Below are 23,238 nucleotides of genomic sequence, written 5' to 3'. Positions count from 1 at the left end.
TGGGGAAGGGAGGAGAGAGGATGGAGGGTAGGGAGGATAGAGAGAAGATGGGGGGTAGGGAGGAGAGAGAGAAGATGGTGGAAGGGAAGAGAGAGAGAATGGGGAAAGAAGGAGAGAGAGGATGGAGGAAAGGAGGAGAGATGATGGGGGAAGGGAGGAGAGATGATGGGGGAAGGGAGGAGAGAGGATGGGGAAAGGAGGAGAGAGGGTGGGGGAAGGGAGGAGAGACGATGGGGGGAGAAGGAAGAGAGGAGAGGATGGGGGAGAGGATGGAGAGAGGGTTCAGGGGTTGAGGGAGGAGAGTGGATGGGGGGAAAGAGAGAGAGGATGGGGTGGGAGTGAGGGTGGGGGGAGGGAGTGAGAATGGGGGGAGGGAGAGAGTGAGGATGGGGGAGTGGGAGAGACTGAGGGAGAGGCAGAAAGCTGATGATGATGAGGAGGAGGAGGGGGAGAGAGCTGATGAGGTGGGGAGAGAGCTAATGATGAGGGGGAGATGATGAGGATGAGAAATGATTATGATGAGGGGCAGAGATAAGGAGGAGATGGGGGAGAGAGATGATGAGGGGGAGGAGGGGAGAGATGAGGAGGAAGGGGAGAAATTATGATGAGGAGGAGGGTGGAGGGGAGGAGAAAAGGAGGGGGAGAGATGATGAGGAGAAGTGGGGGAGATAAGGAGGAGGGGGAGAGATGATGAGGGGTAGAGAGATGACGAGGAGGGGGAGAGATGATGAAGAGGGATGATGACGAGGAGGGCTGGGGAGAGATGAGGAGGGATGATGAGATAGAGGATCAGGGAGAGGGTGGGGGAGAAAAAATTGTAGTCAGTATTAATATTAATGGGGCCCTCAATTTTTTTTTGCCCATGGGCCTGCGAATGTCTAGCTACGCCACTGATCAGAAGTCTTTCTAAAATGTATAGATTTTTATATTGCTGTTTGGATGGGGTTAGGTAAGAGAATTTTAAAGGTGAAAGCATGAATCAGCTACCAATATATATTTTATCTTCTAACAAATAAAGGTAGCAGCCCCTCTAATAATAAAAATGACACACTTTTTTTTTTGTTACCTTTAAATCCCCTGGTATTTGTTAAAATTCTCCAGACTTAACTGCTTAGAAAACAGGCCACTTACAGTATAATGTTTATATTGGGTGCATGAACAACAACTTTAATGCAAGAGAGTGGTATGTCAAAAAGGGCAAATTCACTTAGAGGTGCAGAACACGTAAATAAAGAGAAACATCCAGATAAAAGAAAGACGTTCACATGTATCTCTGTTCTCCAGACAAAGTAATGTGTAGGTGGTTGACCGTGAGTAGTTGGACTGACTTTAATTTCTAGGGGAGAAACACAGGCAGGATCTGTAACTTCAGCCCAGGGCTATATACATTGTTTTCCATGACATTTATACTAAACACTATTTTTCGCCATGGCTTTTGCATTGGAACAACTATAATAAATATGCATATGATTACACATTAAAAGATGCATTGGGCAACTGATGATCCGGCCATCTCAAGAATAAATTATGTCTACAACACCTAGGTCAGTGTTTTTCGACAGGGGTTCCTGGGAACCTTTGGGTTCCCCGGGCATCCCTAAAGGGTTCCCTGCAAATTTCAGGTCATTTGAAAATTGTACCAAATACAGAAGAATTTACAATGCATCTGATCTCAGACGGCCTATTAGAAAGGGTTGGGGTTCCCCAGAATTTCACATAGGGTTCCTTCACCAAAAAAAGGTTGGAAACCGCAGATCTAGACTAACGCACTGGTGTTAAAACAAAGATTAAGTAAACATGTATAAATAAATAATGAATTCTGAATGTCAACAGATTCGTTTTCAACAGCAATCTTTAATTATTGCTTATAAGCATTATTTTACCTATTGATTTACAGAATATCCCACAGTTTACCTAGGATTCCATGGTAGTAACAGAAAGGGTTCACAGAAAGGGCAGTGGAATTGTGGAACAGAGGCGATAGAGGCTAATACAGTAAGGGAATTCAAACATGCTCGTGATAAACATAAAGCAATCCAAAATATGGAAGAAAACAAAAGATCAAATAGGGTCTGAGGACTTGCAGCAGATAGAAAATGGACAGACTAGAAGGGCCCAGTGATACGTATCTGTCTTCAAACCCTCTGTTTCTATCCCAGCATACCCCAGAGGGAGCACTTACCCTGACTACATCTGTACTTTAATAGTGGGCAGAGAGCATTTTTTTCTGTCTGAAATCTCAGTTGAAAATGGGTCTATTAGGAATAGCAAGCTACATGCAATCTTTGATCAGCAGGTCAACGAGGTGTACAGATGGGGTTATGGGAGTTCTGTGTACCTGGTGTCCTTGTGATCGCCTTGTTATCATGCTATTCTGTCATCTGATTTGTTTCTGCACATTTTCGAGCGGTTGCAGTTTGTGATTTTTTTTATTGTGCTAACATAAAGGCCCATATTTGCTAAGCAGTGCTTTTGCCATAAGACATCTTCCGGCACTAGAAGACACCCGATGGCCCATTCAAATGATGGTCCACTAGTAAATACGGTCTTGTGCTCGTATGGTCTTATGTTCTTAGAATAGGAGGGAATAGAAAAGTTGCCCGTGCATAAAGTAACACTTGCTTTACAGTTTATAGTGCTATATGTAGAAGGAAATGGAGGGCAATACATAAACATGGATGCATGTATTACTTACATTTTGTGTATATTTAAAGCAGCAATCCAACCAGAAAAATGTTTTATCCTACTTGAACTGGTGGGTCCCCTGGAGCTGATTTGTGGTGCCCCGACTTTCGGGAATTTCCCAGTTACCAAGGTATTTTTAGTTTTTCGGTGCTGGTTTTGACACAAAACAACTACAAATAAAGCCACTAAGATTAAATACACGACCGCGTGTCACCAGTACAAACCCACCATGTCATCTTCTGATGAGATGCCGGATTTCTATTGGCCGCTGAAGCAAGCTCTGACCCTGTGTCCATTTTAAGTCTTAAAACTTCCCTGGTGGACAGCCGGTGGACAGCTCCTGAACCTTGTGGGGGGAGAGGGGGGCGGATACGGGGGAACCACGGATGAATACCGGAGGAGCCCCACACTTCAGGTAGACTTAAAATAAAAAGGGGCAGGCAGAACTGCTGCTTTAAATCCTGCATTGTCAGAGTGATATGCAGATAAATAGGTTAATGGCCCCTCCAGCACTGAAAGGTTAGCATTTTGAAGATTAGTGTACTTACCCTCATAGCAAGGAATTAACTTTCGTGCATTGGCCTGCAGGTTTGGTGGGAGGATAACACAGAACCCATGAGGAAGGATGTACTCTGTTTCATAGTAGATATTCTTCCAACGATGTGCACAGGCCTAAACAGATACACAAACATTACTGTTATGGTACAGGGGATAATCCCTTATGAAAACACACAGTACACTCTGCTTTCCTCTCTGCTCACAGTAGCTTTTAGATAAGTCAGAATGTACATTCATATAAACTGGGATCAGCTCAGCTGTCATACTGATTTAGCAGTTATTACTAGTAGGGCAAAATAACAGCATATTCATTATCCCAAATGATGTGACATTGACCTTATGGTTTGCCCTTGTGATTTTAGGTTTGTTGTAGGTTGTGATACCTTGTGAAGTATTAACAGGAGTTAATTCATGGATATTAGATGATACATAAGATGTCAAGGCTCACAATCGTATCTTCTGATGTACTGCAACCACAGGATTGAATGTTACTTTGTAAGGTAAGTAATGGTTTAGTTACTGACCTGTATGGTTCACTAACACAGCACAACTCTCTTATTCTTCATTACAGTTTGAGAGATTGTTGTGTCATTATCATGGGACACAAATGAAAGGGACTCAGTAATAGCAGCAAGCAACGCTGAGATCATTGTACCATAATTATCTGCTTCTATGGGGCAAATTCATCCAGCGCCGATACGGTTTAGTGCATCCGATTCAGCGTTACCTCCCATTGAGACTTGATTAATATGGGTGTATTACTTTTTATAGAGGCTGCAATTATTCTCCCTCAACTTTACCATCACATCACACAAAACATTGCGTTGTCATGCACATGTTTAAGAAATAAACAAGGGGTATTATTCATTTTGTATTGGAAAGCGACTTACATGCAGCTCTTGACCATCCCTTAGTCAACTCATACATTTCATTGCATCCCTGCTACTGTATCTAAGTAAACACTCCTCTTATGTGAGTAAGGGTGACTGCTTGTCCTCCCCATTGTTTCAGGTTATTCTTTCTCCCTGTGTGTGTAAGAAATATTTATTCTGTGTGTAATACAGAATAGGATCTACTGTATGTGACACATTTTTGCTATCACATCTATTGCCAACTTTGTTGTCCTGACATTTCTGCTGACTCTCTGGAAAGAAACGGAGAAGCCATGCTCCGGATTCGGCAAGACAAGTGGGAGAGGCCCAAGCAGAGCCAATGTGCCTTTCAAAGATAAGCACATGGAGTTAAGTTCCTGGTCCAGTGACTAACCCCTACTCATCTGAATTCCTCTGTTAATGGAAGGGATAAATAATGGAGCTTAAGTCCATGGTCAACAACGACATCTACAGGACTTTATTTGCTTGTTGACACGGCGAGAAATATCGCCGATATTGCCATTTCGAGGGTGTGGGTGCGTTGTGTCAGGGAAAGTATAATTACTATAGTTTAAGCCAGTAGTATTAAGTCTAGTAGGTTCCGAAAGGAAAAGCGGTTTAAAGATTTTGTCCAGTTCACACAACGGGCAAGGCCGTGTGACACCTGTAGTATATACTGAACCTATTAAAGTGAAGTCACTTTAAGGAACGTCTCCATGTCAGAATTAGCCTTCCTTCAGTGAGGGTCATTTGCCACAAGTATCTCAGCAAAACTACTGCACCATATTTACCACAGCAGAAAATCACACTGGTTTCTATAAGAATGTGTTTCCTTGATACATTTGGTGCAGTTTCTTGGTCCCAGTTTTACAGTCGGGAGACTTTAATAAATGACCCTCGTTATCCTTTACTCTTCTGTAGATTATGTCAATGCATGTACAGTCTCAGATGGGTTTTTTTAATGGTCATTTATAAATGTCGATAAAAGGTTCAAAAGTTTGTTTCATGGAGGAATTTCATTTGACAGCCAAATGTACAGTATGTTACGAGGTCTGCACAAAGATTATCGCACCGGACAGCCGGCTATTTATGGCCGTGTGCTCAGTTTAAGTTATTGTCATTTCATTTCCAGCATCAATAAATAAAAAAAAGGAATAAACTTTTTCTCATGTCATGCAGAAGTGGACAATGCCATGAGCTGTAAACTAGAATGAGTTTTTGACCAAATAACCCTGACAAAAGGAAGGAAAATGCAGAAGAAAGTAACCGTGACAACTATTTATTATTTCTTCAGAGAATAACTGTTTGACATATGCTCTGTTCTTCTAGCATAAATATTTAAAACACAGTCTCTTACAAGCTAATTCATTAATAGAACTGTGCTCCTCTGCAATCATGCATGTTACTATTGCTTTTTATGGCCCATGAAATCACTGTTTGGTGGATGAGTAAAACTGCCCTAAAGCAAAAAATTCCTGCTGCTCCTTTTTGTCATTTTTTTCTACTTTTATTTTTAGTACCTTAACCGGGAGGTACCCTGGTACTGATTAGTAGCGATCCAAGCTCAGGGGATTCCCCATTTAAAAAAACAATTTCACTGGATTAGATACAATATGGTCACCGGGCTCAGCTTCGCTTTGGCAGAGTTCTCAATTTAAAGGACGAATGATTAGTGTGGCAAAGGATACAGTTGCACAAATCGTAGAGCATCGCAGAAAACCCTCCATATTCTACCAAAAAATGTTACGAGTGCCCCTACTGTATGTTGCCCCAATCATGCTAAACCATACTGATACACGCTGACAATGACAGATGCAGAATTTACACTCTAATGTATAGGTTCAGAACACTAATCCACAGATTGTACTGTACTTTTATTATCGTTTATATGTGAAGCGCCAACATATTCCACAGCGCAGTACAATGGGGTACAGAGTTACAAACAGATACAAAGAAGCTAGTAAAATCCCTGCTCCTGAGAGCTTACAATCTAGAGAATGTATAGATGAACACTAATACACAGATCTTGAACTCAAATACATATGTAATCCCCTTGATAGGATATAGCATGCAGACCCTTGGCTGGTTCCTTTGTGGTGTGTGCTGCTGGTAAGGAGTCAAACATTAAGCATTGGCTCTTGAGCCAATGACTGAGAGCCTAAAGAAGGGTTCTTGTGACAGGTTAAGAGGTGAAAGCAGCAGCAGTACTACAGCTCCCAGAAGGCCTGCTGCTGAGATAGGATCACATGGCAATACAGTAAAGGATCAGAGATCTGTGCACCCAGAGTAAGGCAGGAAGAGAGGGGTTAGGAGAGAGGAGACAGAGCTGCTAAGGCAAGGAGAATCACGTCCATGTCCCATTGAGGTTGGATGCAAGATCAGCACATGAGCAGAACTACTCCAGTTCTGCTGACTCGAAGTGGTCACAGATAGGACAAGTGCAGGTCCACCCCACGTATCAGCTGCTCATGTTCCAGGAGTCGGGAGTAACCCCCAAGGGGATTCCACTTGCAAATACCCCAGTACTCTTAATTACACATACTGGTTTCTTTACAAGTCTTTGCGAAGAAACAGGCCTGAAACATTTAACCCAGCACACTCAAGAGTTCCATCACTGTGCCAGCACCTCCAAAGGGCCCCTTAATAACATGGGCCATTGGGACTCAATGAGAGACATTGAGAGACTAAAGCGTAATGACTGGCATGTTGGTATATATTTGTATAAACTGTGTAATCTGATAAGGATAGGATCCTCGCGATTGAGGAATATTCAAAGATACATGTTGTGTCATATTGTCTGTCCCCCGCCAAGCTTTCCGCTAGCGGCCTAGTATATATCGTTCACATAGGTGAATAAGACTTGGGCCGTCGCCCTAGCATTTGTGTAATCAGTCTAGGGAAATAACGAGAGGTTACATATACAGGTAGATACAGAACACTAATCCACAGATCTTTCACTCTAACATATAGAAACAGAACCCTAATCCACAGATTTTGCACTCTAATGCATAGATACAAAACACTAATCAAAAGAGCTTACACTCTAGTGTATAGTGACTGTAGAGGGAAAAAGGGGGTGGCCCGGTATTAAAGGGGTTGCACCCCATTTGGCCACCCCGGACTGCACCAGGGAGACAAGGGGTTAACTGGACTGAGGTCCAGAAATGTGATTTAACCCTTGTTATGACCTGTAAATGTATTTTCCCCTGTTCCCCTGTTCCATTGTAATGTCTGTGTTAATCAGTGTCTGCATCACACACACACTAGAATCCATCCGGGAGCACAAGGGTTAATAGTTCTTTAATGATTATAGCTCTTTGTGTAGTTTTCCCGCCTTTTCAGGCACCATTTTGCAGGTCCCCATTGGCCGCCATTAGGGCTCAATGCATTCCAATGGAAGATTGTGCTGTTTTAGTCCTGTTTCCTGTAAAGACCAGCAGGTGGCATCCGAGAGGGAGAGCGGCGGTTTCCCATTGAAAGTCAATGGCCCCATTGACTTCAATGGAGATGCCTCGAGGTACCCTTTCGAAGAACGAGTTGGCTGCCGTCCAGACCGCAAACCGCAAAGCGGATACAATGTCCTTTAAAAGAGTTAAAATCACTTGAGTCAAGTTCAACGTCAATTAGCGTGGGAATAAACAGTTCTAGAGCACCTAGGAATAAAATTCTTTTTGCCCCTAGTTCCTGGGCTTCCCCCCACTCGACCACCACCGAGTCCCCGAATCCTGGACCCCCAATAAGGGTCGAACCAGATAGAGCGGGTCGCGCCATAGGCTTTGCCGGCGGCGGCAAAAACGGCTCTGAAAAATGACTAAGTGGAAAAAACTGAATTTTGGTATTCCATAGCTCCGGTTCCGGAGGGTCCAGCGGATCAGGGTTTGGGGTATCTGTAGCCACTGCTCCGGCATCGCTGCAGAACCATCCTTGACCCGCTTGGACCAACCCGACGGAGTATGGACACCCTTGAAGTTCGGGACTTTTCCCATAGACTTCAATGGCAGAAAAACCCCATTGACTTCAATGGCGGCGATTTACCATTGAAAGTCTTATGGCGGAGCTGCCCGTTGTTTTCAATGGGGATTTAGTGAAAAGCTGAGATTTCTTTTTCAGTGGAGATTTTTGTATTAAAATGATTTAATGTGCATTTGTGTAACTCCGGTTCCTTAGGTCGTAGCAAGTCACTTTTTGGACCATATGGTGTCCCAGTTCTGGCAATGCGAACTGGGAAGTTTGGACCTGCTAGACCCAACGTAACCGGATATTTTAATTCATCTATGTTTTATGCTTAATACTGTATTCTAAGGTATGGATAAATTTCAGAGGAAATTTCTTTGGCCATAATGTAGCAGATGGCCGGAGAGGCGACCAAATGTCTTGGACTTAAGTATTGTTCAAAGAGTTTTGTCACCCTCACTGTTTATCCGAGGCTCAAACCAGAGCAGTTCTTAAGTGTTTCATTTAACACCTTCCAACAAAGGTTTTCCTGCCATAAAGCCAAATGGGTAGAATGGCTGGCATTCCATTTGCATAGGTGGGGCTACAGAAATGAGACCCCAGAGTTCTACTGCACCTGTGCCAGCTAGCAGGGGGGCATGTGTTGAAATGTGTTCCCATGTTAAAGATTGGCTGGAGGTAATTGAAAACCAATCACCGGTGCTTAATGTTAAGGATATAGGGACAAAAGGTTTATAAACTGCTGTCCACCCATATATCCTTTGTCTTCGTTTGCTGATATGGTTACCTGATATCACCTGAATGATTTCCTGATTGCTGAGAGAAATGCTACATCATACTTCTCATTCCCCAACCCCTAAGTAAGTGTACTTCTTGTTTGTTACTGTATTATCTGTTGTGTTCACCTTTATTCTAAGGAATAAATACAATTTATTATATCTTAAGCCTCGTTCAGTTCAAACCCAGTTATTTTTGTGTAATATTAATAAGCCTGTGGAAGCTATCATCACAGGCGTATTAATAAAACTGGTGGCAGCTGGCGGGATTGAACTGGACCTGGATTACAGTATTCTGCGGGGTACTGTGATCCAGTGGGAACTTGATGGTAATTACAAGTTCCTGGGACTAAAGATATTGAACAAACAGTAGTGCAACAAGTAACGCAAGTTGTCACACCACCTCACTGCTGCGACCCAGAACCATGAGTGAAGAGGAGAGCATCTATTACCTGAGAACTAGAACTCAGCTAAGAGAAAAGTGCCATGCCTATGGACTGGAATATGCAGACCAGGAGGTTGAGGACATGGTTGCTTCAATCACAGCCTATGAAGCCGAGCATCCAGAGGCTCTGGAGACAGCTCAGCTTGCCCTTATACCACCGCCCGGAGATCAGGGACTGAACCCAGTGCCGGGAGGGCAGAATCCCGGGGAAGGACCAAGTGCACCTCCCAGGACAAGTGCGACAGGAGGGGCGCTGATGGCTGCGGCTACCAGCCCGTTTACCCCTGAGATGTTGGCACTGATTACAACGTGGGGAGACCGAGGGACAGCGGAGGAGCGGCTACAGTTTATCTCTATGGCAGTGAACAGACCCGCTTATTGCCCCCCGGTCCGACCCCCCAAAGATGGACTCCAACTGGACAAGCACAGTCTCACCAAGTATGTGGAGGGCACTGATCGGATTGACATGTTTCTAAGGAACTTTGAAATGCAGTGCCGGCGGTACGGGGTGCTTCCCCAGCATAGGGTTGCATGCCTGGACCCGCTGCTCTCCGGCTTGGCTAAACAGACTTTGATGGCGCGTACAGAGGAGTTTGCTGATGACTATGACCACCTGAAAGAACTTTTGCTGTTTCAGCACGGTTTTATCCCTGAAGCTTACCGGGGTAAGTTCCGGCTGGAGGAGAGGCACCCTCAGGAGACCTATGTCACTTATGTGACCCGCATGGCTTTGTATGGGTTACACTGGGTGGAGGGCTCTGAGGCCAGGACTTACCAACACCTGCTGGACCTCATCTTTCAGGAGCAGCTCATGCAGCAGTGCCCGCCGGCGGTGAGGGCTTTTGTGTATGATAAAAAGCCCAAGACCTACACCGAGGCGGCGAGGATGGCAGATGACTATGTGGTCAGCCGGTCCCAGATGACCGCCAAGGTACCAGCCAAAGCGGTAACCCCACCGGCGCCGGCCAAGAAAGCTGTGAGTACCCCCCAGTGGACCCAAAAGCCGCCTGCGGGCAGCGGGTCACAGAAGGCGGGAGAGCTCCGGCATGAGCGCCGGTGCTACAATTGCAACAGCACTGGTCACCTCAGACCAGATTGCCCGGAACCCCTGCGTTCCAACGGACCCTATCGAGGGCAACGCATCCCAGCTGCAAAGCCGGTAGCCCGCGTGCGGGTGGCTTCCACCAAAGAACCAGGACCGGTCATGGAAACAACTCCCAGCGAGACGTCCCATGTCACCCCTACCCCGGTTTCATCGGTGCCTACAGCCAGGAGCGGAGGACATCACCGCGCAGACCTGCAGCCGACGGACGGCAGGAGCAAGCATCTCACCCCGGTCACAGTCGGTGGCCGGCAAGCAGTCGGCTTGCTTGATTCAGGAGCTGCAGTGACCCTGGTCCGACCTGATATGGTCCGGCCAGAGGAATTGCTCCCAGGCCCTGGGATGCAGATCATTGTGGCTGATGGAGAGCCACGTTTCCTGCAGATGGCCCGCATTTTTTTGGATTGGGGGGTGGGCAAGGGTGTGGGGGAGGTGGGGGTTTTACCAGGTTTGGATGCTGAAATTCTTTTGGGCAATGACCTGGGACCGATGACCTGCACCTACGACCGTGTGCCCCAGCCCGCTGCAGTGGCGGCGGTTACCCGGAGCCAGACCACGGCAATGCCGGCGGTGGCCACCCCAGTCCCCCAGCCTTTGGGACCAACGTTAGCAGAGGGCACAGAGGAGCCCGGGGAGGTAAGCCAGGATCAGTTACAATCACAGGCTGACGTACTGTTCCCCCTTACCCTGTCCCCTTCCCCTGACAATGACATGACTGGGGGGTGGCCAGATTTAGGAGCCCAGTTTAGGGAGGCACTGAAGACAGACCCTACCCTGGCCGGCGTGAGACTTCGGGCATCCGAATCTCAGGCAGGGGAGGGCACTGAGCGCTGCCTATGGCATAAGGGACTCCTATAAAGAGAAGAAGGGAACCCGGGGATAGAGAAGGGATTGACCGGTAAGCGACAGCTAGTAGTACCCCAGGGGTACCGACAGCAATTGTTATGGGTAGCTCACTCTATTCCGTTAGCGGGACATCAGGGGGTCACCAGGACGTGAGCCCGGTTATTACAGCGTTACTACTGGCCGGGGGCATCCCGAGATGCGAGCAATTTCTGCCGCTCTTGTGATGCCTGCCAGCGAGTGGGTAAGGCGGGCGACCGTGTGAAGGCACCCCTGAAACCCCTACCGATAATAGGGGAACCCTTCCAGAAGGTAGCGATGGACCTGATAGGACCCCTCATGATTCCTAGCAGGTCAGGGAAGCGCTACATCACGGTGGTGGATTTTGCCACCCGGTACCCTGAGGCGGTAGCGCTGGGCACCATAAGTGCCAAGACAGTGGCAGCAGCTCTGCTGAACATTTTTGCTAGGGTAGGTTTCCCTAGTGAGATCCTAACCGATCAGGGGTCGCAGTTCATGAGTGAACTGTTACATTGTCTCTGGGATGCTTGCGGTGTACAGCACCGGCGCACTACCCCTTACCATCCCCAAACAAACGGATTATGTGAGAGGTTTAATGGTACCCTGAAGCAGATGCTTCGGACCTTTATAGAGGCGGAGGGGAAAGACTGGGAGATTCACCTGCAGTACTTTCTGTTTGCATACCGAGAAGTACCGCAAGAATCTACAGGCTTCTCCCCCTTCGAGCTGCTATATGGCCGCAGGGTACGTGGACCTCTGGACCTATTCCGTGAGGGATGGGAAGGGGAGACTACTGCTACTGATGCTTCAGTGATCCAGTATGTAGTAGATCTCAGAGACCGGTTAGAGATGCTTATGGGGGTGGCCCAGGACCACCTCAGGGCTGCTCAGACCAAGCAGAAGCAATGGTATGACCAGCAGGCCCGTAGCAGAGAATTCATCCCAGGACAGCAGGTGCTTGTTCTCAAACCCACTCGGGAGAACAAGCTGATGGCTGCCTGGTCGGGACCGTACCTGGTTATCCGAAAGGTGAATGAGTGCAACTATGTTGTACAGGTAGCGCCTGAGAGGCAAAAGACATATCACATTAATATGCTAAAGGAATACAGAGCACCGAGTATGGGAGCAGTAATGGCCATTTGTAGCCCACTGCTGGAGGATCCGGCGAGCAATGCTCTGCCTGATCTCCTAGGGGAGGCAAAGCAAGGAAACACTATTGAGCAGGTAGAGATAGGGGCACAGTTGAGTGCTAGGCAGAAGGGAGAAGCCAGGGACATGCTAGCTCAGTATAGCGCCCTCTTCACTGACATGCCAGGGACCACACATCTCACCAAACACCCAGTACACACAGGGGACCTGCAGCCTCTGCATAAGCACGCTTATAGAGTGTCAGCAGAGGTCAAGACCAGTATGGAAAGAGAGATAGAGGAGATGCTGACCCTAGGGGTAATTACTCCGTCCCAGAGCCCTTGGGCAAGTCCAGTAGTCCTAGTGCCTAAGAAGGACAAAACCACAAGGTTTTGTGTGGACTACCGGTTGCTCAATGCTGGGACGGTGTCAGATGCTTACCCCATGCCCCGCATGGATGAGTTACTAGATGAACTCGCGGGGGCAAAGTATCTGACCACCATGGATTTGAGCAAAGGCTACTGGCAGATCCCCTGACCCTGGAGGCTAGGGAGAAGTCAGCATTCATCACTCCAAGTGGCCTCTATGAGTTTTTGGTGATGCCATTTGGGATGAAGAATGCCCCGGCTACCTTCCAACGCCTGGTCAATAGGTTACTGGAAGGGATGCAGAGCTATGCCAGGGCTTACTTAGATGACATTGCTGTCTTTAGTAATTCCTGGGAATCCCACATAGGACATGTAGCTGCAGTGCTGGATAGGATCAGGGAGGCTGGGCTTACCTTAAAACCCACTAAGTGTATGGTAGGGATGGCAGAAGTCCTGTACTTATGGCACAGGGTGGGTGGAGGGCATCTCAAACCAGAGCCAGCCAAGGTAGAAGCCATAGTTCAGTGGCCTGTTCCAAAAACCAAGAAACAGGTCATGGCATTTTTGGGCACCGCAGGGTACTACAGGAAATTTGTCCCACAGTACAGCGCCGTGGCCAAACCCCTGACTGATCTGACTAAGAAGCAACTGCCTGTGCTTATTACCTGGTCTCCTGCCTGTGAAACTGCTTTCCAGGCACTGAAAGCTGCGCTTGCTGAGGCCCCCATCCTGGCTGCCCCAGATTATACCAAGCATTTTCTTATTCAGACTGATGCCTCAGACTTTGGTGTGGGGGCTGTGTTGAGCCAGGTGGGGGATGACGGCAAAGAGCATCCTGTGGTGTACACTGGCGACACACTTTATTCGAGCTCGGCTAGTCCCACGAATTCGGGTATACCCGGGTGTATTGAGGTTTGTGACTGTTTTCTGCCCGAGTGCATTGAGGTATTTTCCAAGCAGGGATTGAAGCATTTTATTCCCGCTGGCTGCAATACTGCACAGTATATATATACTGCATTACAATTCATGAATTTATGCCATCTGGTAGACACGCGAAGCATTGCAGCCTATTAAATCCTAATCATTATCATTTAACAGATCAGCCGCCCGTCAGCCAGGCATGAACCCAGGCTGGGAAGGCAAACTCAACGGGGCTTGTCAGAGGTGAGGAGCGGCGCATTCCAGGTATCTGCCAGGTACAAACTGGGTATTTGTTCGAATAAAGTGTATCGGTGCAGTATCTCAGTCGCAAACTGCTCCCCAGGGAGGTGGCATATGCCACCATTGAAAAGGAGTGCTTGGCCATTGTGTGGGCACTCAAAAAGCTCCAGCCCTATGTCTATGGGAGGGCTTTCACGGTCATCACAGACCACAATCTCCTGAGTTGGCTACAGAGGGTATCAGGGGAAAATGCCAAACTGCTGAGATGGAGCTTGGCTTTGCAAGAATTTGAATTTACCATTCAGCACAATAAAGGCAGTGAAAACAGCAATGCTGATGGACTTTCACGCCAGGACTATCCCTCTGAGACTGAATTCATTAATGATGCCAGCAGTGCCCCACTCCACGTCAGGGCCAGTGGGCCACAGGACATGCATTAAGAAGGGGAGGTGTAGAGGGAGAAAGGGGGTGGCCCGGTATTAAAGGGGTTGCACCCCATTTGGCCACCCCAGACCACACCAGGGAGACAAGGGGTTAACTGGACTGAGGTCCAGAAATGTGATTTAACCCTTGTTATGACCTGTAAATGTATTTCCCCCTGTTCCCCTGTTCCATTGTAATGTCTGTGTTAATCAGTGTCTGCATTACACACACTAGAATCCATCCGGGAGCACAAGGGTTAATAGTTCTTTAATGATTATAGCTCTTTGTGTAGTTTTCCCGCCTTTTCAGGCACCATTTTGCAGGTCCCCATTGGCCGCCATTAGGGCTCAATGCATTCCAATGGAAGATTGTGCTGTTTTAGTCCTGTTTCCTGTAAAGACCAGCAGGTGGCATCCGAGAGGGAGAGCGGCGGTTTCCCATTGAAAGTCAGTGGGCCCATTGACTTCAATGGAGATGCCTCGAGGTACCCTTTCGAAGAACGAGTTGGCTGCCGTCCAGACCGCAAACCGCAAAGCGGATACAATGTCCTTTAAAAGAGTTAAAATCACTTGAGTCAAGTTCAACGTCAATTAGCGTGGGAATAAACAGTTCTAGAGCACCTAGGAATAAAATTCTTTTTGCCCCTAGTTCCTGGGCTTCCCCCCACTCGACCACCACCAGGTCCCCGAATCTTGGACCCCCAATAAGGGTCGAACCAGATAGAGCGGGTCGCGCCATAGGCTTTGCCGGCGGCGGCAAAAACGGCTCTGAAAAATGACTAAGTGGAAAAAACTGAATTTTGGTATTCCATAGCTCCGGTTCCGGAGGGTCCAGCGGATCAGGGTTTGGGGTATCTGTAGCCACTGCTCCGGCATCGCTGCAGAACCATCCTTGACCCGCTTGGACCAACCTGACGGAGTATGGACACCCTTGAAGTTCGGGACTTTTCCCATAGACTTCAATGGCAGAAAAACCCCATTGACTTCAATGGCGGCGATTTACCATTGAAAGTCTATGGCGGAGCTGCCCGTTGTTTTCAATGGGGATTTAGTGAAAAGCTGAGATTTCTTTTTCAGTGGAGATTTTTGTATTAAAATGATTTAATGTGCATTTGTGTAACTCCGGTTCCTTAGGTCGTAGCAAGTCACTTTTTGGACCATATGGTGTCCCAGTTCTGGCAATGCGAACTGGGAAGTTTGGACCTGCTAGACCCAACGGAACCGGATATTTTAATACGTCTATGTTTTATGCTTAATACTGTATTCTAAGGTATGGATAAATTTCAGAGGAAATTTCTTTGGCCATAATGTAGCAGATGGCCGGAGAGGCGACCGAATGTCTAGGACTTAAGTATTGTTCAAAGAGTTTTGTCACCCTCACTGTTTATCTGAGGCTCAAAACAGAGCAGTTCTTAAGTGTTCCATTTAACACCTTCCAACAAAGGTTTTCCTGCCATAAAGCCAAATGGGTAGAATGGCTGGCATTCCATTTGCATAGGTGGGGCTACAGAAATGAGACCCCAGAGTTCTACTGCACCTGTGCCAGCTAGCAGGGGGGCATGTGTTGAAATGTGTTCCCATGTTAAAGATTGGCTGGAGGTAATTGAAAACCAATCACCAGTGCTTAATGTTACAGATAGAGGGACAAAAGGTTTATAAACTGCTGTCCACCCATATATCCTTTGTCTTCGTTTGCTGATATGGTTACCTGATATCACCTGAATGATTTCCTGATTGCTGAGAGAAATGCTACATCATACTTCTCATTCCCCAACCCCTAAGTAAGTGTACTTCTTGTTTGTTACTGTATTATCTGTTGTGTTCACCTTTATTCTAAGGAATAAATACAATTTATTATATCTTAAGCCTCGTTCAGTTCAAACCCAGTTATTTTTGTGTAATATTAATAAGCCTGTGGAAGCTTTCGTCACAGTGACACAAACAAAAAAAGAGGAAGTTTCCTGTCTGGTGCTGTCTGGGAAACAGACCTGAGGGTATACGAGGGCAGCTAAAAAAGGGAAAGAGCAGAGGGTAAGCAAAGGGTGGATAAGGGGGGGGGGGGGCATCAGAGGGAGGTTGAAAAGGGCAGCCGAGTGTGATTGATGGCGGGGAAGCAGAGTCTGGAGGGGGGGTTAGTGGAGGGTGCAAGTACTAGAGGGAGCAATGTAAGGTGGAAGAAAAGCAGAAGATGGTGGATGGTGTTGGCAGTGAAGGGTGTTAGGACTGAAGGAGGCAGCAGAGGGTGGATGGGAATTGGATGGGAATTGGAGGGTGGTCTTACATCCGCACAAGCTCTAATCATCATGCCTGCTCTTTGCCTCCACAGATTATGGGGAATGAGATCTTAGTGCTTGGCGGTGAGTCACAGAAGCCAACAGAGTGAGAAATCCTGAACTTAATAGATAGCGGCAGGGCACCGGCAAAGAGGGAGTGTGCTGCCCCTAAGGATTCAGTGAGATTTATACCGCTCTCCCACGAGGCCTGGTGAGAGACTGTAATAATGGGTGACATATCAATCTATCTCAATAGGGAGGTGCAACGTTAGGTAAAACAGATAAAACTATCAATATCTTGAGATCAATGGTGTGACATAAGAAAGAAAATACACATTTTGGTGAGCATTGCTGCCTGTTGAAGAGCGGACTTTATATTACTAACATTTAACAGCCCAGCACTGACAACATTTTATAAACATTTCTTTCCATTTAATTTTGAAATAACATACAGTACATGAATATAATAAGGGTCCTTTCAGCAGAAACAAAAACCATATTTTATACACAGTAAATTGGTTATTAAACAAATTTCCACTGTGATGTTTAGACAATCTAGACCTAATGTAAAGCCATTCATAAAATATACCTCTTGTACAACTCTGTATACATTTGATGTATAATGTATACACAGGACACAAAAAGAAGGTTTCCAGACAGGAAACTGGTAATGAGAACTGACCGGGAAGGAAGCGCTTTCAGAAACAAAGACAATATTGTGGATATAAACTGTGGGCTACAGACAGGTCAGCATGGTCAAAAGGTTCATCTGGTAGGTTAAGAGAGTGTTATACTTCCCTGGATTATATTAACCTTGTGCATGCTGTTATTTAACGTACAATCACTATTCTTAAATGTTTTCAGCTCTGCCTTGCCAGCGGTGGCACTGCATAGGTATCTGCTTATCAGAGAGGTGCAAACTTGCCCAAACTCACTTTGCCTACGTTTGTTCCGCTGGATCACGAAAAAGATTACGAACTTACGAAAAAGTAAAAACATTTGCCAAAAAGGTTGGTCAAAATTGACAAGTCGAGGAGAGAGAGGAAGAGTGAGAGAAGGGAGGTAGGAGCGGGACAGTCCACAAGAGAGAGAGAAGAGAGAGGAATCCTGTTTAGTAGGGTACCCATTGGCTTATATACCACCCAAAATACTCATTTATACCACATGTGAAGAGATACAGTACCTGTGAACACACCAGGAAAAACCCTTCAAAATTAACTATATTCAAAGTTCTAAGCATGGGAAAATTTAATTGTTATTGAAATGACAAGTTGATCCACTGGAGAAAATGAGCAGGAGCACACGCTGAAAACATTGTATACAGTCATGGGTGCTAGAAGGGCCTGGAACGCTTTCAGGTAGTGTACTGGAAAGAAGAGAATCCAGCACTCACACCATCTTCAATTTAATAGTATTTATTCACAGATCGACGTTTCAATCCTAAACTATGGACCTTTCTTATCTTGATAACCTCGGGAAGGTCCACGGCTTAGGATCGAAGCGTCGATCCTTGAATAAATGCTATTACCTTGAAGACCCTGTGAGTGTTGCATTTTCCTCTTTCCAGGTTGATGCACAACAATGTCAGATTAGCCATACTGACATTTTGAAAGATGGCCCTGGGGCTGTAGTGTAGCGTAGGCGTAAGGGTGCATGACTGGACTAAGAGAGGAGTGCAATGCAAGGGTTAAGGTTGCATTATTTGATTCCTGAAGAGGGAGAGGGATTTGCTGCAGAGGAGAGTGGTTCGGGGGGGTCGGGGGGGGGACTAAAAGGAGGGAGTTGAAGCAGTCAAGGCTTGGTTGCCAGAACGGGCAGTTAAAAAAAGAGAGGCACCGTCAGAGTTATGAGGGCAGACGGAACCAATAGAGGAGGCCCGGCGGAGGATATGAGAGAGTAGTTTACAGTTTACAATGTGGCAACGAAAAGGGGAGGGAGAGGGGAAGATCTGTTCCTTTAAAATATTATCAACACGTGCAAAAGTGTTACCATATATATACTGCAAGATCTTTTTTTCAGAGAAAAAAAACACTAGAAAAACGTTAGATATGTTGTTAGCAGGAAGAAGGGGCAATTAGCTCTTCCTCTGTTCACCACTGCACACAGCGAGAATGTAAATGATACCAATGATAATCTAAATATTGTTAAGACAGATGATTCCTCTTCAAATACCTACCTGCATTAACGTTTTGAAAACATCAGCGATTGAACGTTTTACACAGCGATTACAAATTGCCATATCGTCAGGAGGGCCCACTATCAGCAAATCATGTAGTCACTTCTATGTAAACACTTTCTGATAATTGTTGATTATGTTCTTCCTTCCTTTCTTGACAGATAACTACTGCAACATGTGTAACGTTGAGGTATACCATGTCTTTCCCTTTATATGTTTTAGTAAAACCAAAAAAAAAAAAAAAATTAAATACCGAATTGGGTCAAATTTTATATATTACAGTGGATGCATCAACCAGTTTGGATTTGAAACGCTCCCATCCTACCATCTGAGGCTGCTTCTTTAATCTGTTTCCAGATTGTATCACTACGGATGTGCATTGGTTTAACAGGAGGCCAATAACCCTAATACAAAACCTGTATAACAACCATGCATTTCTATGCAAAACATAGTTTTTTGGAATATTTGACCATGTCTTTTTCTTACTGGTCCATACAGTATATATACTAAGGTTTCAGCTCACTTAATAAAACTGTGACCAATCATGTTAACTTCACTTGGTGTATTTGCTTTACTGAGGCACTAGTGCATTGGGGTAATGTATTAAAGTCTCCCATCTGCAAAACTAGGGGGGGGGGGGGAGTTCACCAAATGTACTAAGAAACTTTTTCACATTAGAGTTGAAGAGGTATTTATTTTGTATACATCTGATAGACGTTTTGCCCCAGATTAGCAGATGGGAGGCTGATAAATAACCCCTGTAGGGTTTATGACACACAGAACATATTTAATGAAGTGTTCTGTCTATCTAAGGATCCTTAGTTTCCATTGGCAGTGACATCTTGAAAAGGTTACATATGGAAGATATCTCCCCTTCTCCCCAAACTAACACACCTTTATTTTTAAAGGGTCAGCTCCTTCTCAATGTGTTGACCTTTGCCTCGGGAGCTGATGTTTACTTAACATAAGTGAATTGCCACAGCAGTGCTGAGGAATGTGTCTATATGGAGGCTCTGCGTGCAATATATATTATGTGCATATTGCCTAGCGCCCACAAAAGTAAAAACACACATGCGAGTATTTAAGCTCCGCAGCATAAAAGAAAGGTCAAAATAATTGAAGACAACATAAAAAGGTTTGCGAAAGCAGAAAAAGCAGCAGGAGACTCCCACACCATCTGATATTTTCACCAGCTCTTCCATAATTACTGCAAGGATGGTATAGCCGTGCATATCGTCACTGCCGGTGAGCCAAGCAATAATAAGTGTTACACATGTAGTCAGTGTTATTAATGCCGCGTGCGTGCTCCAAGGGTGACATTTGATACAATGACGGCTTCTCGCGATGGTGCGCTGTGTATATCCCACTGCCAGCCGGAGGATTTAAGTTGGCTACATCTGTACTGTGACATCCAACATTCTCATTATTTATTGATTGGGTTTGGTATCTGGTATTGCTAAAACAAAACAGGCATCCCAAGACGTAAAACTGAATTGTCTTCTGGATTAGGCAAGGTAAAAAAAGTTATACATTAATACACTATAAATCAGTGCTCTAAGTAGAGAAAACACACATTCCTCCATGGGATCATTTTAACTTGATAGCAGATCTATAAACCAATGCATATATGCAACACCTACCCTAGGAGTCTGCGGCTCATCTCATTCATCCATTATGACCCGTACTCACTCTCTAGCTGTAGTAACTGTGTCTTCAGTGCAAACCTGCTATAATATCCTCATGGAACTCCGGAAGGGAAGGACTAAGGCTGCGGCCAGGCAGGGAGCATGTGCGCTGGCGCTCGTGCGCAGCGCCCTGCTCAGCCGGGCGATTCGTGGCCAGCTAGGTTCACGCTCGTGTGGGGGCACGTCCACGACATCACGGAGCTGGTTTGCCCTCATTGGGCGAACCGCTCACGTGACGCGCTTGCGAGCAGCAAAATCAAATTTGCTTGCTCTGCAAGCAGCTAAGTGCCGAGCAGGCGCCGGCGCAGGCAGTCGCTCACGCTGGCCACACACATTGCCGCAATGTGTTTCATCACGGCCAGCGTGAGCGCGCCCGCCCGCTGAACACCACCCTGGCCGAGGCCTAAGTGTACAGCCGAGCAAGTTGCCAGCAATGTATATAGTCACAGAAAATCAGCGCACAGAATAAACTAACCCAACAAAACCATTGCAAAAAAAATAATCCAATTGTATTAAAAGAATATAAAGAAAACGTAGAAAAATAGGGAGAAGGGAGACCCTGTAAACACTTCAATACGTTCCGGGCCCAAACAGTACTTTATCGAATGATAAAGTGCCATTCAGGCGCACACTGTGTTTGGAGTGTTTTCAGGGTCCAAGTGTTGAGTTGGGGTCATTTTTTCTGTGCGCTGATTTAAAAAAAGGTAAAAAAACGAATTGATTAATTTACTTATTTTGCTGGGGAATTAATGATTAAAGATGATACTCATGCTTGTAAAGACTATCACAGATATCAGATATTACCTTTAAGAAGCACTTACTCACCTTTTGTTGAGTGGCTTCAAATAAATACTTTTTGTGCCTTTTTGTATCCTCTTGCAGCAAAATAGATAATTTATATGGCAAAGTGTCCCATACAGAAGTCATATATAGAAGCGCTTTCTAGTCAAGTATCTGGTTTAAAGCAGCAATATTACATTCCCGCTTTTTCTCCTCTTATTTGTATATGTAAAGCACGTGACAATGTATAATTTGATATTCTTACCTAAACTGGCAATGGTTTGGAGCGCCTGTTATAAATCTGTCAAAATCCTGATTGTGGGCCTAACATAATGGCTGCTTCAGTCAGTGTAATAATAACTCAGCAGCTACAATGTATCCTTATATTACTAAGGTAACAGTATCTATTGTTACAGTTTACAGCTCAAGTTGCTGGGAATATTGCAACAAATTATCACAAACAGGAAAGTGTTGTAAATATCTTGCACTCCTTGGAGGTGGACTAAACCTGCTATAGAAATCAAAGGATGCTTTAAAACGCATAAAAAATGACAATAAGAGTTAATAATTTAAAATACAGTAAGTTTTATCTAATACTACAGAACGGATTTATTTTTAAAAAAAATAACCCATAGAAGATTTAAAAGGTTTGGTTTTTCATTTAAATAAACTTCTTTGCCGCAGTTTATCACAAAGTATTTTCTAACTTGTATTTCCACCCTTAATTATAAACAAACAAACGAGAGAGAAAAACAGGATTTTTTCCCCCTTTGACCTAACTGTTGCAACCTTAGTCCAGATGGCAACTAAGTATTTATGTCAGTTGGCCATAAAGAAGCAGTGTTTATAAACGTACATCCTGTGACGTGATGCAGCAGTTCAGCATAAAACTTATTTCACTTCTGGTCAGAATATATACATAAAAATATATGAAACAACTCATCATCGTTTCATCAGCAGTAATTACAATATTGTCATTAGCATTCCTAGGCCCTTTTTCACAGTACTGTATGTAGAAGGGTATTTACTGTTATGCCAATGCATCCTGGAACTTGTAGTCCTTGTGGATAGCAGAATTATTATCATTATTAGATACATTGTACACTTTTGTTTTTCATTACATGTAGTATTGCTTTTTACTTTGATTTTTTTTATTTTATTATTATTGAGTTTGCAGGAGGAGTGGGGGTACAAAGAGCAAAAAAAGGTTTAGGGTGGGGTTAAACATAACATGGAGAAAAAATTAGGTTGCAACTTAGATAGTATATAGTAAGATAGTTTGTACTGGGATATTATGCAGTTGTTTCATGCATAGAGGTCCTTTCTGATCCTTTACTACTAAAGGTTTGGTTTACTACTAAAAGGTGTTGGTCCATTGCTTTCATCTAGATCAGGGGTGGCCAACTCCAGTCCTCAAGGGCCACCAGCAGGACGGGTTGTGAGCATATCCCTGCTTCAGCACAGGTGGCTCAGTCAACAACTGAGCCACTGATTGAGCCATCTGTGCTGAAGCAGGGATATCCTGAAAACCTGACCTATTGGTGGCCCTTGAGGACTGGATTTGGCCACCCCTGATCTAAATAATACGGATGTACAGATATAGCTGGACTGCTTCCATGGGTGCGTGAGGTTGCAGCGTCAGAGCTCAATCATGGCCGAGAAAGCAGTAAGATGCAGAGGATGATTAACTCGGTGGGGGGTCCCTGCTTTTGGGCTACTGGCACCCTCTATCTCCGGAAGCAGGGGGTCCTCAGGGTTGAAATGAATGGGGTTCATCTGAGAAGCCACCTGCTTCAATTCAGTATAGAAAAATAAAAATAATAAAACATTTGATCATTGTAAGAGCTGCTCAGGGAGAGAGGGAGAGAGGGAGAGAGGGAGAGAGAGAGAGAGAGAGAGAGAGAGAGAGAGAGAGAGAGAGAGAGAGAGAGAGAGAGAGAGAGAGAGAGAGAGAGAGAGAGAGAGAGAGAGAGAGAGAGAGAGAGAGAG

General features: G+C 45.3%; 1 protein-coding gene and 2 long non-coding RNA genes across 4 annotated transcripts in view; 2 read left to right on the top strand and 1 right to left on the bottom strand.

The window, feature by feature from the left end:
- The window catches only part of LOC142487349 (uncharacterized), a 37,546-nt gene extending 33,806 nt beyond the window's left edge, over window positions 1-3,740 (top strand). The window contains exon 4 of the long non-coding RNA XR_012799197.1: window positions 3,606-3,740. This is a non-coding gene — a long non-coding RNA (uncharacterized LOC142487349). The remainder of the gene's footprint in view (window positions 1-3,605) is intronic.
- Window positions 1-23,238, bottom strand: part of ITGA9 (integrin subunit alpha 9) — a 505,378-nt gene that overhangs the window by 423,443 nt on the left and 58,697 nt on the right. For both annotated transcript variants that reach the window (XM_075586544.1, XM_075586545.1), the window contains exon 4: window positions 3,234-3,357. In XM_075586544.1, the coding sequence (XP_075442659.1) occupies window positions 3,234-3,357 (124 nt within the window). The remainder of the gene's footprint in view (window positions 1-3,233; window positions 3,358-23,238) is intronic.
- On the top strand, window positions 15,731-19,312 carry LOC142488684 (uncharacterized). The gene is made up of 5 exons (XR_012799580.1): window positions 15,731-16,116; window positions 16,662-16,819; window positions 17,243-17,380; window positions 18,946-18,974; window positions 19,067-19,312. It is a non-coding gene; the product is annotated as an uncharacterized LOC142488684 (long non-coding RNA).

Source organism: Ascaphus truei, chromosome 2, assembly GCF_040206685.1.
Source record: "Ascaphus truei isolate aAscTru1 chromosome 2, aAscTru1.hap1, whole genome shotgun sequence".
Classification (NCBI taxonomy): Eukaryota; Metazoa; Chordata; class Amphibia; order Anura; family Ascaphidae; genus Ascaphus; species Ascaphus truei.
Note: the sequence above shows the minus strand (reverse complement) of the source record. Positions and strands in the feature narration are given on the sequence as shown.